This window comes from Macrotis lagotis, chromosome 4 (assembly GCF_037893015.1).
Source record: "Macrotis lagotis isolate mMagLag1 chromosome 4, bilby.v1.9.chrom.fasta, whole genome shotgun sequence".
Lineage (NCBI taxonomy): Eukaryota > Metazoa > Chordata > Mammalia > Peramelemorphia > Peramelidae > Macrotis > Macrotis lagotis.
This window is the reverse complement of record NC_133661.1, coordinates 82077227-82094476: the sequence shown is the minus strand read 5'-3', so window position 1 is coordinate 82094476 and position 17250 is coordinate 82077227. Positions and strand designations below refer to the sequence as shown.

The following is a 17250-nucleotide window of genomic DNA, read 5'->3' as shown; positions in this document are numbered from 1 at the left end:
GGGGGGGTAGCCTCTTCTCCCTAGAGGAGTGTCTTAGAACCTTTTCTTTGGTGTCCTCCATTGCTAGGCATTTGAGACGAGCAGGATACGTCAAGGGTCTCCATTAGATTACCTGGTTAATAAAAAGAAAGGAAATAGCTAGAGTCCTTGAATTCCATGTTGTCCCTTTAGCCCCAGGGTCATTTAAAGGCCGACGGATCACATCTGGGAAGTGCTCTTTGCTTAGATTCTTTTGGTTCCTTAGTTCCTTGGGGACCAATGCCCCTGCCCTTCCCTCTGCTCCAAGGGGCTCCCGGTCCTTTGCACACTGTCGCCGGGGTTCTGTGATCCTGCCCCACCTGACCTCTCAGTCCAGGGAGCAGAAAATGTTTCCACCGGAGATGAGCAGTCTGTCAATGGTGGAAACTGCGTTGACCGCCTTCCTGTCCCTGGGGCTGCTGCTCAGCCTGGCCCAACACCTCTGGACCTTGCGCTGGACTTTGAGCAGAGACCGGGCCTGCTCTCTGCCTCTTCCCAAGGGTTCTATGGGATGGCCCTTTTTCGGGGAGACGTTGCACTGGCTAGTTCAGGTGAGTGGCCTTTTCCTTTCATACTGCATTCAGAGAAGTGTGCCTTTTCCTCCTGCCTTCCTCCCTTTTGTCTCCTCAAGGAAATGCCCTTTCCCAAGCCCCCGGGCTATGGGAATCTGTGTCGGAACCGCGTCTTCCCGGCCTATCTCCGTCCCCGGGGATGAGAGGGACTCAGTAGGAGTAGGCTTTTCAGAGCCCGCTAATTTCCTAATTGGGGTACAAAGCAAGAGATGCGGCCTCCCGGCGTGGCGTGACCCCCTCTGCCGCCCCCCAGTCCACTTGCCTCTCCGAGGTTCTTTGTTCCCACCGCTTCCCACTCGCAGGGCTCCAGGTTTCACAGCTCTCGTCGGGAGCGCTACGGGACGGTATTCAAAACGCACCTGCTGGGCAAGCCGCTGATCCGGGTGAGCGGCGCCCAGAACGTGCGCACCCTCCTGCTGGGCGAGCACCGCCTGGTGAGCAGCCAGTGGCCTCAGAGCGCGCGCATCTTGCTGGGCTCGCACACGCTGCTGGGCGCCGTCGGGGAGCCCCACCGCCAGCGGCGCAAGGTGAGAGCCGGCCGGCCGCCGGGGCCCCTCCGGAGCGAGCTCGGAGCCCGCCGGGCCTCTCGGGAGCGCGGGGCGCGAGCGCGGGGGCCCGGCAGGCGGGCGCACTCAGAGCCGCCGCTCTCGCCCCAGATTCTGGCCCGAGTCTTCAGCCGAGCCGCGCTAGAAAGCTACCTGCCCCGCATCCAGAGCGCGCTGCGGCGGGAGCTCGGGGCCTGGTGCGGGCTCCCCGGACCGGTGTCCGTGTACTCGGCCGCCAAGGCTCTGACCTTCCGCATCGCCGTGCGGATCCTGCTGGGGCTGCGCGTGGAGGAGGGCGAATGCGAGGAGCTGGCCAAGGCCTTCGAGCAACTCGTGGAAAACCTCTTTTCCCTGCCTCTGGACGTCCCCTTCAGCGGTCTGCGCAAGGTACTGCCGCCTAGCCCTGCCCCCCGTTCCCGGGGCTGGATCGGGGACCCCCGGCAGTGGGCAAAGGCTGCGGAGAGGGGAGAGGGGCTCTGTGGCGAGGGAAACCAGGTCCCCTGCTGCCAGGACTGGGGACACGAGCCAAGTTGCCGGGGGAGCACTAGGACTGCTCGAAAGCTCTATCCTGGGAGCGCTCGGCTCATTCCCCTCCTGCCCCCCGGCCAAGCTGTGCTTTCCTTTGTAGAACTCAGTCCCAGAACTTCCTAGCCCCAGCCCCAGAGATCTCTGTTCTCCTCAGGGTGCCACGAAGGGCAGATCGCTGGCCTTTCCCAGCTCCAAATCGGTGATTTGGGAAATGCAGATAAACGTCGAACTTGGTTCGACCTTTGCCGCAGATGGTTACTGTGGTATGACCCTGGCCAAGTCGCTTTATTTCTCCCATCCTCCAACCCCTCTTCTGTGAAGTGAGATGATAACAGCACTTTGGAATCAACAAAATTCTATGTAAACATTAATTTAGTAATTAAAAAATAAATCACTAATTTTAGAAGAGACCCTGTTCTCTTATTGGAAACCGATTCCTCGCTAGGGAACTTCCTTCTGACTGGATCTCTTCACAGCTTTTTTTCTGGCACTCAGTCCTTTGCCCTTAGACGATCTGGAGTTGGCCTCCCCCCGGGACTCCAGTGGATCAGTGTCCGGAACCTGAGATTTCCCTTGTTTGGGGAGGAACTGGGGAACAACTCCCCAGGCATCCCGCAGGCCCGAGTCGACATTGTGAGAACCTCTGGTCAGGGGTTGCTGAGGCAGGGTCGTGGAGACCCCCAAGCCTCGAGCTGGCTCTTTGGGTTGGCTGACTGCCAGGAAAGCGCACTTAGCTCATTTCCTCGTATACAGCACAGTAAAATCTTTTTATGCTCCCCCCCACACCCCTCCCTACTCCCCTTTGCCGACTGATTACCTGGAAAAAATTAAGCTGATTTTCTCTGAAATGATTCTTTAGACTCCTAACTCCTTCTGTGTGATTTGCCTGGTTTCTAGTTAGGACCGAATGATAACAATAATAGCCACACTTAAAGGTTTGCAAAATACTTTATACCTGTTACCTCATTTGAACTTTAATACAACTTTCTGAAGTAGGGAGTATATACGTTTTTTATCCCCATTTTACCCAGGAGGAAACCCAGGTGAGATTAGTTAAGTGCCTTATCTATTGTCATAGGTTGGTAACGTCAGACCTCAATTAGTCTAGCTAGCAATCTTCCAGGCTGTCCTTCTCTAATAAATATAAATTTTATCATCCTCTCTCTAAGTTTCACAGTTAGCTGCTTTCCTGCCAGTTTCATTATTCTCTAGCAGTTGGAGGGATCCTTCTCCACATTTCTCCATACCTTCAGGACCCTCTTGGTACTTTTTTGGATATTTCTTCCACAAAGAATAGAATTTCCTTCCACTGTTCAGAATTAGGGTCCATCGTAGTGCTTAGTGACTATCAGGTCCTAGTAGGAAATTGTCTTATGCATTCTTCTTTTAAAGGCTAGAGAAGTGCAAATTAGAGGTGGGTTCCTTGTATAGACAAGTTACAGGATCAGAAGAGATTTTACAGAGACATTTTTGCCAGGGCTCAACCTCTTCTCATTGGCCTCTCTCTTCATTCTCCTTTCTTGGTGTTAATGTCCCCATGTCAACTCTTTATCCCAAATTTCCTTAGGGATCACAAAGGTCTGAGGTCTTGGAGGCAGGCCCTCAGCCTCTAGTTTATTTAGAAATGAAAGAAGAGTTGGGGAAAAGAAGCCTGGGGATTTCTTTTCCCCTTGAGAAAGTTATGGGATAATCACCCAATCTTCTATTAACCAAAGCCAAAGACCTGGTCCCCAAGGACCAGGTGTGGAAAAGATGGCATGGGTAGGTTAGCTTCCCTGTCAAGGCAAAGGAGGAAGGGCTTCCTTGCATACCTCCCTTACCTTAGGGAATTCGAGCCAGGGACCTGCTGCATGAGCACATGGAAAAACCCATTTTGAAGAAATTGCAGAGGGAGGAGCCTGGAGGACAGAAAGATGCTCTGGATTTCATCATCAACAGTGCCAAAGAACAAGGCTGGGAACTCACCATGCAGGAACTGAAGGTACTGGGGCAGGAACTGAAGGTCCTGGGGCAGCTCCAGGGTTCCTGATCAAGGACTAAGGAAAGAAGCAGAGATGAGGTGGAGGGGAGATCATTTGGATCTATAGGCATGGGTAAAGAGCTCTTTAGTCTAAAAAATTTTAAATCCAGGAGACAATTTTCATTGACCATAGAACAGGCTTTTACCTCAATTGCATCTCATACCTAAAACATTACATGAATACCTAATAGAAATGGGGGGGGGGGGAGAAATTGGGAAGGATGGGTAACTGTCTTGTCCAGACAAACACTAAAGTTCCCGAGGTTGTGCTTTCATTGTATTCCCGGAAGTTCTATGTTTCCTGAAAGTTCTTAATCAAGGCCATGTATCCACTATCCCAAGAGCCCTATCTATCTGATTGGGCGGGTCTATTTTTATTTGATCTTTATAATAAAACTGTAAGTTCCGTTGCTCAGATTTTATTCTTCCCATTTTGCAGATAAGAAAATAGTAAGAAAATATTTGTTTTACTTATAGTACATTTCCAGAATATGCATTTAGTTGTCAGAATTCAGTTCAACTGAGTATTTATTACATTCCTATTATGTTAAATGAGAGCATGACAGCTATGATCTCTGTCAGGTCGAATTTCTGAGTCTATGCTTTTACTCAATGTAGTAGTTCTCAAGTTGCAAGCTGGGACACAAATGCTGATATTCTTCCAAGTCTTGTCTTCTTTGCCTCTAAAAGGAAGTAGTATAATTATTTCTGGTCCAATGTCTAAAATTCATAGGACCATATTCCAATTCAATATATTTTCAAAGGTCCTATGAGGAGGTGTAAATCACGATCCAGAAGATTCACAGTAAAAGTGAGATAGTCCCTGCCCTCCAGAAAGTTTGCGTTCTGTGGAGGAGGATACAACAGGTATTAGAATAAGGAGATAAAAAAAAAAAATACCTAAAAATTAAATACAAAGTACAGAGAGTGGAGAGAATACTAACCATTTACAATGGTCAGAGAAGACCCCCCCCCCCAAGAGGAAATCCAAAAATCAAAGACCAGGAGGGAGCGCATTCTGAGTACTGAGGACACTCCATACAAAGGCAGAATGGGGTCATTGAATGCCATCTGTGGGAACAAGCAAGTGAGTCATTTTGGTTTGAACTCAGTGTATATGAGAATGAGAATTATCAAATGGATCTGGTCAGATGGAGAGTGAGAAGGACTTTTAATGTCACACAAGGGAGTTTTCCTCTTATCCTTTTGATTTTTGGTGTTTTGGTTTTGTTTTGTTTTGTTTTGTTTTACTGGTCCAGTCTACAGAGGTAAGATTCAGAGAGGGAGGTTTGTCTTTTCCAGAGATATACAAGTTAGGTGGCAGAGTCAAGATATCATGTGAGGTCTTTTAACTACCAGTCGCATGTCTTTCTCACAGTATTGTATCATAAGACACATGTCTTTTTAAACAAGTCCTGATAGAAAGCCATTTTCTTTATATTTGATTCATCAGAATTTTTTTTTAAATTCTAGTTTGTTAGTTGGATTTTGACTATACTATTTAGTTTTATTCTACCTGAATATTTCAGGCTCCTTGAAGGCAGGCACTACTTCATTATTTTTTGTCTCTGTGTCTCACAGCACCTAGCACTGTACCTACTTAGCTTAGGGTGCTTAAATAGATGCTTTTTTCACTAAATTTAATTACTGGATGGACTGAGGCTTAACTGTAATGTACCTGAAATAGGCTATTTAGCTCAGTAAGAACAAACTGAGCTAAAAGTGCAAAATTTTTAGATGAACTTTTAGATATATAGAAAGGTTGGCTTATTTTATTCTTGCAATTGAAAAACCATTTACTGTTTTGTGTGTGTGTGTGTGTGTGCACGCACGCGCTTCCTATATCAATAGATTTGCAAAGGCTGGATATTATATCAGGAGATAGGCAAAGTTGAAGACTATAAACTACATTTCATAAATGATTTTTCCCAGGTCACACTGATAGTAAATGAATTCAAACTAAGGACTTTCAACTTAAATCCACGTATCTATCCTTTGTAGAACACAAAGTCTAATAATAGATCAACAAGTCATTATTAAGCACCTACTGTATGCTAGACATTGTGATAGTTTCTTGTCTCTGTTGGAGCAAATCAGAGATGGTGATGTTCTTTCCTCCATTCTTCTTTCCTCAGCATCTCTAGAATTATTCACACCTCTCTGAACCTTTCTTTTCTACCCTATTAATCTGTCTTTACTCCATTTGGGTTATCAGAGTTTTACAGCTGAAAGGGAAGGGCTCTCTCCTTATAGATGAAGTCAACCAGAGAAAGGAAATGTTTTGGCCAAGGTCACACCCACACATATTCCACCAAGTTCTTTCCTCACTTTCCCCTCCAGGCCCATCTGGGAATCTGATCCTTTGCCTTCAGGTTATTTTCTTGGCTTCCACACAGCAGTTGGAGCAGATGGTAGTGATGGCTGCTATTAAGACCAAAATGAAGAAAGGATGTGGAACTTGTCCTTTTCTTTTTAAAACCCAGTATCCAGCATCCCCTCTGGTAGTCATCAGAAGTGACTAGAAAATGCACCCTGACCCAGTCAGAATTTGGGGAGGAAACACTAAGATCTGAACTTCCCTCCAGTGCACCAGTTCCATTTCCTCAAGCTGGAAATCTCAGAACAGTTCTTGATTCATTGGTATTCTGTATACTTCACCCTTTATATTTCATATCCAATTTTTTTCTCCATAACCATATTCAAAGAAGAATCTAAGGGAAGGTACCCACCTAGGGCATAGCATACGAAGAAGAATACTTTATATGAATACATATGTATTTAATATTTTAATGCCAGAAAATTCCACTTCTCTTGGTATATTATGGCATTTTTATAAGTTATATTATATAAGTGATTTTACAGCAAAGTTATAAAACCTAACTCTCCCAGATTCTAGATTCTCCTTTCCCTAATAAGCTGACTGCAATATTCCCAAAACTAATTGCTTTTTTATCATTCAATTTAATTCAATAAAATAAGCATAGGTTTAGCACCCATTCTTTTACTAATGGAGCTCAAGAATCTTCAAAACCTGTAAGATACAATCTAAACTCCACTTGGAATTTCAAAGTATGGGGAAAGAATGCTGTAGTTGGGATTAGAGGATCTGGGTGAAATTTTCAGCACCGCCATTTATTAGACAAATCCCTAACTTCTCTTTGCTATAGTTTCCTCAACTTCATTATGAGAGGGTTGGGTTAGATGAGCTCTAAGCCTTTTGAACTCTAAATCAATGATCCAGGGGGTCACCATCTCTGTCCTGGAGAGAGTCCTAGCCCTGATTCCTCCATATACTTCCTACTGAAGCCACTCAGCAGAAACTGGCCTCAGTTTCCTCTCCAAAAAAAATCAAGAGTAGATGAGATGACATCTAAAATCAAAATCTCTTCTAGCCTTAACATCCATGTGGTTCTTTACAACATAACCTCTCAGACTTGATTTCTCACTTTTCGCCAATAGGAACCCTTCTGTTTCCACATCTTTGCTCATGCATTTTCCTTGCCCCCTCCCCCTTCTTCCCCCCCCCCCAAATTCTACCACTCTGTGGAATCATTTATGGCTGCTTGTTCTGAACTCCTTGGTAATACTATTGATTGCTGAACCTACTAGATTGTATATCTTACATTATTACTCACCTGTTATATATTTATCTTTTGAGACTCCCAAACCCAACTTGAAACTCCTTTTGGTCAAAGACTATGTATTTTCTATCCCTCACAGTTCCTATCAGAAGTTTGGCACAATTGCTCAGCAAATACTTTTTGGATTTAATTAAATTTAATGCAAAGATCAGAAATTTAGAGCCATAAGGAACTGTTAGAGTTGATCCAAGCCAACTCCATTAATTTTACAGATGAGGAAACTCAGAGGTAGGATACCCAAGTCCTTTGATTCTTTTTTTTTTTTTTTTAATTTTTGCAAGGCAATGGGGTTAAGTGGCTCGCCCAAAGACCACACAGCTAGGTAATTATTAAGTGTCTGAGGCCATATTTGAACTCAGGGACTCCTGACTCCAGGGCCAGTGCTCTATCCACTGTGTCACCTAGCCGCCCCAAGTCCTTTGATTCTAAACTCAGCTCTTTGTACTCTATCACCCTGGCTCCCAACCTGCATAGGGAATTGCATAATGAGGCATCTGTGTGTTTAATTCATGACAAAGACTTTCAGCTCATCCATTTCAGTTCATTCAATAACTAATCCATTGGAAGACCTAGCCTGGGTCCTGGGTATGCCAAGAAAAAAATGAAAGTCCCCTGCCCTTTATTATCTCTTGAGCTTTGTCTGAATCCCCAAATAACAGGTTCTTGACTGGTTTGAATTTAAATTGCCTCAGTTTTCACATCATCTTTGCTATCTAGGCAGATTTACCAGTACCCTGCAGTTCCCCAAAGATTTAATTTGTGCATTTTGTGGTCTGGCTAGGAAAGGAACAACAGAGCCTCTGTCTGGACACATAGGTCTCCATAACTGGGTGACACAGAGAGTCTAAATGTAAACTCCCTATCTTAAGCCCTTTGCTTTGCCCTAGAGGGCCTTGCCTTGTGACCCTTATAAGCTTCAGGGATTTTGATTGGCTCAAGTAGGGTGATTTTCAGTTGCTTTTCCCCTTGGGTCTTAAATTCAATCTGCTACCTGTGATTTCCTGTTGTCTGCTTAAGCTTCCAAGTGAATCTGCCACACAGATAATGGGAAACTCATTGTTATCCCATTATTCTCTCTGATGAGAGTCTTCACTGAAGGGGGGTGCTGTTAGTGTTTAATGGTTTCATTTGGTTTTTTTTTTTTGCAAAGATACTGGAATGGCTTGCCATTTTCTTCTCCAGTTTATTTTACAAATGGGGAAACCGAGGCAAACAAAATTAAGCAACTTGCCAATAAGTGTCTGAGGCCAGATTTGAACTCACTAAATCTTCCTGACTCCAGGCCTAGCACTCTGTCCTCTGTGACATCTAGCCTCCCCTGGGAAGGATAGACTTTCCCCAAAGCTAGTTGTACCTGTTTATGATCCTTAGACTTCCCATGGTGTGTGTAGTTTGTTCAGATGCTGTTAAAATCTTGGTCTCCCACAGAAGTTTTTTCCTCTTGAAGAATGGTGACATCCCAGAGGCTGGTTGCTAATACGGGTAATTGATTCAAGCAGGAGTTGCTCATGAGGTGCCAGAAGATCTGATGTCAGTCAAGAGAACACAAATTAACCTTTTACCTTGTGTCCTAGGCATTGTGGTAAGCAATGGGAATACAAAGGAAAGCAAAAGATAATCCCTGCTCTCAAGGAGTTCATAGTCTAATGGTGTAGGAAGCAGCCGGGGGAAGGGAAAGAATGTACACTTATGTACAAACAAGATGTAATCAATAGGTGGAAGGCACTAACATTAAATAGAGGCCCATGAAGCTTTTTTGTGGTATGCTGGGACTTGAAGGAAGTCAGGGAAAAGCCAGGAGGCAGAAATGAAGGGAGACAATTCCAGGAATTAGGAGACAGTGAATATGGAGTTGGGGAAAGTAGTGATTTCTTTGAGGAATTGCCAGGAGGCCACTGGATAGCAGACTGTCTTCCCCAGTTGCTAATTTTGTGTGACCTTGGGCAAATCTCTTCACTTTTTTTAGTCTGCAGTTTCATCATCATCATCTGCCTACCTTTCTTTGCCTACCTAAATGATAATGATGTTCATCCTTTATTCTTTTTTTCTTTCTTTTTAAAGTTTTTGTAAAGCAATGGGGTTAAGTGGCTTGCCAGAGGCCACACAGCTATATTAAGTATCTGAGGTTGGATTTGAACTCAGGTCCTCCTGACTCCAGGGCCAGTACTCTATCCACTGTGCCACCCAGCTGCCCCTTTGTCCTTCATTCCCAAAGAAGACCGTGACATCAGAGAGATGATGCCATGATCAGCACTTGAACTGGATTTGAGTGGGGGGGGGTTGTGCTAAGTCACCAGCCTCACTTTCTCCTCCAGAGCCATCTGGGTCCAATGATCAGATGTGAATCAGGACCACCGGAGATGGCCCTGGATGAGAAGCAGTCAAGATTAAATGACTTGCCCAAGGTCACACAGCTAGTTAGTGGCAAGGGTCTGAAGCTGGATTTGAACTCCTGTCCTCCTGACTCCAAGGCCAGTGTTTTATGCAGTTCACCACCTAGCTTCCCTGACTACCTAAAAATGGTGCTGTGAAGACCAAAAGAGAAAATGGAGAACTTTTCCTAATATGGAAAACCCCACACAACTGTCAGTTTCCTCATTTTATAAATGAGGAGATTGGACCAGTCCCTTCCAGCGGTGAATTAGAAGCAGGCAACAGAGACTTTGGCTTTTTTTTAGACCATTTTCATCCTTGTGAATCTTTTGTCCTGGAAATAGCAGATTTCTATGTGGACAGTTTCCTAGTGACCATCAGCCTAATGACTTATTCAACGTCACATATAGAGAGTAAGTGAAGGAGTTGTATTCACACTTTCCCAGTTGGGAAAGAAAGGAAGAGGGATTTGACTGCTGGGAGGAGGGAAGGAAGGGAGAAAAAGAATTCATAATTCCGAATGTGGTCAGTGAAAAACCAAAACAACATCAAAAACCCTGTGGCGGGATTAAGTGGTGGTCTAGGACCGAGTCGGCGAAATGATGCTAAATTGAGATCTCATAGGGAAATAAGAATTGGAGGCATAGTTTATATTGCCTCAGTTCCACTGGGATACAAAGAAGGAGAAGTCCTGAGCCCTAAGGATTTAGGGAAGTGAGGGAGCTCGGTAGGAGCTGACCTCTGATAAGTAAATACGAGGTCATTTGAGGGAGAGAACACAAACTAACAGGGGATCTTCAAAGGCTAAGTCTTCTGAGAGGGGGAAATAAGAAGGGAGTCCTTCGGAGTTTGTGGAGTCCGATGTTTCCCTAATTCCTAAAATCCCAGGAATTGGGGTTTTTCCCTTAATGGATTGGATTGTCGTTGGGAAGAAGTTTGATGTCTATTCTTCCCCTGCTTCACTGGGTTGATGGGAGGAACGTCCTTTGTGAATCTGAAAGCGTGCTCTTTTGTGGAGCGGAGTTTTTAAAAAATAGGGACCCCACCGGCTCCTGGATCTCGTGGGCGCCCCAGCCAGACAGCGACCTTCCTGGATCGCGTGGGCGCCCCAGCCAGACAGCGAGCTTCCTGGATCGCGTGAGTCCCCGCGCCAGACAGCGAGCTTCCTAGATCGCGTGGGTCCCCAGCCAGACAGCAAGCTTCCTGGATCGCGTGGGTCCCCAGCCAGACAGCGAGCTTCCTGGATCGCGTGGGTCCCCCCGCCATTCAGCGAGCCTCCTGGATCGCGTGGGTCCCCCCGCCATTCAGCGAGCTTCCTGGCTCCCGACCGTTCACTGGAAACTAAAGGTTTCTCGTGGCTGCTTTGCAGGAGTCAGCCATAGAACTGATCTTCGCTGCTTTCTTCACAACGGCCAGCGCGAGCACATCCCTTCTCCTCCTCCTCTTGAAATATCCTGCCTCCATAGAGAAAATTCGGCAGGAGCTGGCTTCTCACGAACTGACCAGGCAGTGTTCCTGCTGGCCGCCTCCGGGCCTTCCGAACCGCCCCAGCCTGGAAAAGGACCTGCGTTCCAAGGAGAGCCGAAGAGAGGAGGCGAAAAGGAGGACCCCCAGGGGCAGATCAGACACGAGAGGAGAGGCCAGCACTCTTCCGCAGCCGCCTTCCGTTCCCGTGGCCTCAGAGTCGCAAGAGAAAACGAGCCCTGGGCACGGCTGGCCGAATGGGCACCCAGGAGGAGCGGAGCGGGAGCGCTCCTCGGCTGGGCCGGAGGCCCCAAGCTGGCCGCCCTGTGAGTGCGAGTGTGACCTCACTCTGGAGAAGCTCGGCCGCCTCCACTACCTGGACTGCGTAATCAAGGAGGTCTTGCGCCTCCTGCCGCCAGTGTCCGGCGGCTACCGCACCGCGCTGCAGACCTTCGAGCTGGACGTAAGTGGCCACCAGCAACCCAGGACCGGAGAGGTTTTGTTCCGGGACCCTTACCCCAACACACACACACACACACACACACACACACACACACACACACACACACACAGTCCCACAAACACACAGACACACACACACACACACACACACACACAGTCCCACAAACACACAGACACACACACACACACACACACACACACACAGTCCCACAAACACACAGACACACACACACACACACACACACACACACACAGACACCCTGCTTTCTTTCTTGCTTTCTTGCTTTCTTGCTTTTTGTCGGAACCTGCCAGCCTCTCCTGGCTTAGATCGTAAGCGCTTTATTCATGGCACGGCCCGCGCATCCACTCGAAACGCAACCGAGCAGGCGAGATGTCCTAAATCAGGTTAATAGCGAACGAAGCTGTTGATTGGTTGAATTCGTCCGGCTATGGCCAGGGCTTAAAGTATCCGCTGCCCAAGTGTCATCTAACCCCCTAGAAAACAGACCCTTCTGGTGTCTTCAGGGTACCCATAACAACATCTCGGTGTTTGTGTGTGTGTGTGTGTGTGTGTGTGTGTGTGTGTGTACATATAATGCACCATTTGGAGATTTTTTTCCATGAAAAATCTCGGAGACCAGGAAACATCAAATAACGTTAAAATAGGTTATATTAAGAATGGGAATAAGGTTAGAAGTGTTTAATGTTCCCAAATCGGATTCCATTTAATGGTAACCACATTACTATTTAGACTTTTTCCATGAAAAGTCTGAGGCCAGGAAACCTCAAACAACATTTAAAAATAGACTATATTACGAATGGGAGTGGGATTCGAAGTGTTTAATATTCACAAACCGGACTCCATTTAATGGAACTCACATTACAGTTTAGACTTTTCCACGAAAAATTTAAGGAGACCAGGAAACATCAAATAACATTAAAGCACTATTAGGAATGGGAGTGGAGTTAATGTTCAATATTCACAAATCGGATTCCATTTAATGCTTTACTGTTTAGACTTTCCCATGAAAAATCTAAGGAGATCAGGCAACCTCCAAAATTTAAAAATAGGTTATATGAAGAATGGGAGTGGGTTAAAAGTTTAAGAGTCACAAATCGGATTCCATTTAAATCCCTGGTTAGGACAAGGAAGAGCGCGAATGGGGAAGCTCCCGGATTTTGCAGCCTCCCGCGGAGATGGAGGTCTCCCCCTTTTCTCACCGGAAAGCTGAATCCGGCCTGGCAGGTGGAGGCTTCCCCGAGCCCCTCCACCGGGCCTCTGGCGGGCGCTGACCCCCCGCTCCCTCGCCTCCACAGGGTTACCAGATCCCCAAAGGCTGGAGTGTGATGTACAGCATCCGCGACACTCACGAGCTCGCGGCCTTGTACCAGAGCCCGCCCGAGGGCTTCGACCCCGAGCGCTTCGGCTCGGCTCGGGAGGAGCATCGGGGGGCCGGGCGCTTCCACTACATCCCGTTCGGCGGCGGCGTGCGGAGCTGTATCGGCCAGGAGCTCGCCCAGGCCATCCTCAAGCTGTGGGCGGTGGAGCTGGTGCGCACGGCGCGCTGGGAGCTGGCCACAGCCCGCTTCCCAGACATGCAGACGGTCCCCATCGTGCACCCGGTGGACGGACTCCAGGTCTTTTTCTACCCACTCCCGCCCTCCTGCGGCCAAGGAGCTGTGGGCTTCTGACCTGGCCGCAGGGGTAGGACCGGGTCCAGGGAGACGACTCCGGCTTGGGTAGCCTGTTGCCTCCCGGGAATCGTCCCTCTCGGCCTGTCAATTCCACAGAGCCACCCCCACCCCCCACAACCACTTCACTTCTCCCCTTCTCCCCCCCTCCCCCAGCTTGGTTCCAAATCTAATGGAAGGAGGATTCTCTGCCCCTGGGACTCCCACCCAGGTTCGGACCTGGGGGAGAGAGTTCTTGAGTAGGGATAGTTTCCTCTCCCTGAAATCCAAAGAGCAAGCAACTCCCAGAATTCGAGGGAAAGGAAGCCGATATCCGACCTCAGGATGAACCAGCGCAGGGGAAAGGGCCAGCCCATCCGCAGAGGGGCGCAGTGGGCTGGGGCTGGGTCGGAGATTCTCCGGGGATATATCGCAAAGAGCAAAGTGGGGGAGGAGTCCCGACTTGGCACCGTGCCTGCCTTCTGTGGCGGACTGCAGTCACTTCGTGCTTTTCTACCTGCCTAGGTAACGAACAGTTCCGCGACATTTCCCCCATAGGCTAAGTTAGAAAAAAGGGGATGGAAAACAACCCTCCACTCGGATAGAGAGCTGAATATCTAACTCCTGCTGCGGGTCTCACTCGGCCCACGGCATTCAGTCCAGTCGCATTTACTCCACGGAGCTGGAGACCAGCTCTAAGAGTTTTAAAAAGTTCCATGTTGAGCTCTGGGGGGCCAATAGTGGCCCTACTTACCCAGGTGAATTCTTTAAAACCGTAGTGCTGAATGTTAGATAAGTAGCCTTCAAGATTTGGTTTGTGGAATGTTAATCCACTATTAATTGCGAAACAACTGGGGGGGGGGGGGTAGTTTATAAGGAAGACCTAGATTCAGGCAAGTCTTGCCCTTTGATGCGTTTGTACTGAGACCCCGGGCAAGTCACTTCACTTCTCAGTGAACCAGGTAACTTTTTCAGCTATACATTACAGGATCCTGAAAATAGCTTAACTTGCCCCCACTCTACCTGTGACCCTCAAGGACAGGAAAAGGGAATGTAGGGGTCAGGTTAAGAATCTTCTTAGCTGCTTAGAGGACACTCCTTCACCATACTTCAAGGAGGAGCTTAATCAGAAGGAACGTGTGAAACCAGATCTAAGGATAGGTCTGCTAGACTTTGTTTCTAGGATTGGAAACTAGCCCAAAACCAAAGGCAATTTTTTCTTTATCCTTCACTCTGGGAGAAATTTGTTGAGCAGCTGTTTGACCTTAGGTTAGTCACTTCACCTGGGCTTCATTTTTCTTATCTCGGGAAAGGGGTGGGGGTGGGGCTAAGGATTAGATAACATGATTCCCTAAAGTACCTTTCTGCTCTAACATTAAATGCCTCTATAATAAAGAGATGGAGTGATCATTAAGTATTTAGTGCCTGCTTTGTGATAGGCAGCAGAGAGAGCACTGGCCTTGGAGTTAGGAGGCTGAGAATAATTCAGTTTCAGACACTTGGCACTTACTAGCTATGTGACCCTAGGCTAGTCACTTAAGCCTGATTGCCTTCCATCTGCACCATCTCACCATCTCTAGCATCCTGGTTCATTTGGCTACTGGACCCAGATGGCTCCAGAAGCCCTCACTAAAATCTAATTCATGTACTTGTCATGGCATCACCTTCCCGATATCATGGTCTTCAAGAATGAAGGATAAACATCATTGGCAAAAGACATTCTTTGTTCTCAATGAGCTCACAGCCTAATGGAGTGGGGAAGGAGAGACAACATGCAAACAACGATGTGCTAACATACATATATAATAGAATAAATCGGAGATCATTAGTAGAGGCACTAGCATTAAATTGGAAAGGTGTGGATGTGGGTGTGAGAAGAGACAGAGAGATGGAGAGTTTAGATGTCTTATTTGACTCATTTATTTCAGCTCTGTCAAGGCTATGCATGTAATCTTTTGCTCAAAAAAGAACTTTTTACTAGGAGTTGTCAAATAAAAAATTGTACTAGGGTTATACTTGGGAATTTAAGCAAAAGTCTTCCAAAAATAGCTTTATTAGCATTAATCAGATATCCAAACAATTTTTAGTTTATAAAAAGAAATATCCAAACTGACAAAAGTCCATCATGTGGTTTCATGAGTCAGCCTCAAGACAATTTTAGGTAATGTATCAATCTTGCACAGGAAAAGGATATTAAAGTCTTGATTAGCAAACTTTTATATCCCTTCTTTCTGAATTACTTTCTTCAAGGAATCGGGGTTCCTCTTACAGAATTAAGTTGAACCCAAATTGAATAGGAGGTTTCATTTTAGTAAAGGATACTTCCCATGGAATGGATCTCAGTAAGAGAAACTTTAGATGGATCCATTTCCTGGTCACATATCTGGTCAAGTGGTAAAAGGCAAGATGACTTCTTAAATAGACAGTTTCCAGTTGCTCTGGTATAAAAGACACTCACACATAAAAATTATAGATTCTTTGGGAATGAGGCATGGTGTTTAGGGGGAGAGGTCTGGACCTGAAGCTTCAACAATAACTCCTATAAAGACTAAAGCTTGAAAAGACCACCTAGTTCAACTCCTTCATTTTACAGAGATAACGATATTAATAACATATATGTAGTTAATTTTTGAAGTGTTTTACTTATAAATCTCATTTTATCCCCAAGATATAGAAGTCATCATTATTTCCATTTTTAGAGATAAGAAAAATGAGTCAGAGATAAGGTTAAGATAGACTTGTGTAGGGGTCACAAAACTACAAAATAATCTAAGGCCAAATTTACCCAGTTCTTCCTGATTCCAAGTCCAGCACAGCACTACCTAGTTGCTCTTAGAATAAATGGGGCAACTGAAGCTGGGGTGGGGGAGGGAGTTATGTTTTGCTCAAAATCATAAAGGCAGTAGTACATTACCTCCTCTGAAGGAGTCCTTCAGAGGCAGGTGCTATTATTGTAATGATTTCACAGATGAGGAAATTGAGGTTCAGAGGTCATTGGTTTTTTCAGTGTCTGACACATCTAATAAGTGTTATGAGTCAAATTCATATCTTCCTACCTTGCAGACAAGCATTCTATCCACAATGCCCAATAGTCTTTCTTGTGGCAATCTCCTAAATAGAGGAAGTTCAATTGTAACATGGGAGTCTTAAGAGCATGGCCTGGGTCACTGAGAGACTGACTTTCTCACACTGTTAGTATGTGTCGGAGGCATAATTTGAACTCTTGTCTTCCTGATCCCAGGGTCAGTCCTCTATCATTTATGCCCTTCCTGCTGACCTTTATTTGAAGTGCATTTAATTACTAAGTTGTGTTTTTAGGTTTTTGCAAGGCAAATGGGGTTAAGTGGCTTGCCCAAGGCCACACAGCTAGGTAATTATTAAGTGCCTGAGACTGGATTTGAACCCAGGTACTCCTAACTCCAGGGCCCGTGCTTTATCCACTGTGCCACCTAGCCGCCCCCTAGTTACTAAGTTTTTACTGTTTAATTATTAAGAAAGTGTTAATTCTATTCCATTGCTTATAATAGAAGGAAGGAAGCTACTATAATCAGGGAAATCTCATATCTGAATTGCTAGCCTCTTCCAGGTCCAGGCTCTTTGACTTGACTTTGGGAATAAAAACCTCATCCCAAAGATAATTCATGACATGTGAGATGGAAGGATCCCCAGAAATCATCTAGTCCAACCCCCAGCCCCTTTTTTTACAGGCGATGAAATGTGAGACTTACCAAGTATGACACTTGGCTACTTGCTAACAGCCAGAAATGATTCTTTGGTAGCATAGTCTCATTAATAATATCACTTACTATATTCCTGGCATTGTTAGGTGCTTTACAATCATCTCATCTGATCTTCACAAAAACCCTGCAACAGTTGCAATGATTATTCCCACTTTACAGATGAAGAAACTGAGGCAGAGGCTTAGTGACTTGCTCAGGGTCATATTGCTAATAAAT

General features: G+C 46.1%; 1 protein-coding gene across 1 annotated transcript; it reads left to right on the top strand.

Annotated features, from left to right (window-relative positions):
* Positions 1-114: 114 nt before the first annotated feature.
* Positions 115-16148, top strand: CYP26C1 (cytochrome P450 family 26 subfamily C member 1). Its single transcript, XM_074233358.1, has 6 exons — positions 115-569; positions 893-1117; positions 1247-1522; positions 3489-3644; positions 11067-11624; positions 12941-16148. The coding sequence occupies exons 1-6, from the start codon at positions 366-368 to the stop codon at positions 13313-13315; spliced, it is 1794 nt and encodes a 597-aa protein (XP_074089459.1). The 5' UTR covers positions 115-365; the 3' UTR covers positions 13316-16148.
* Positions 16149-17250: the final 1102 nt, after the last annotated feature.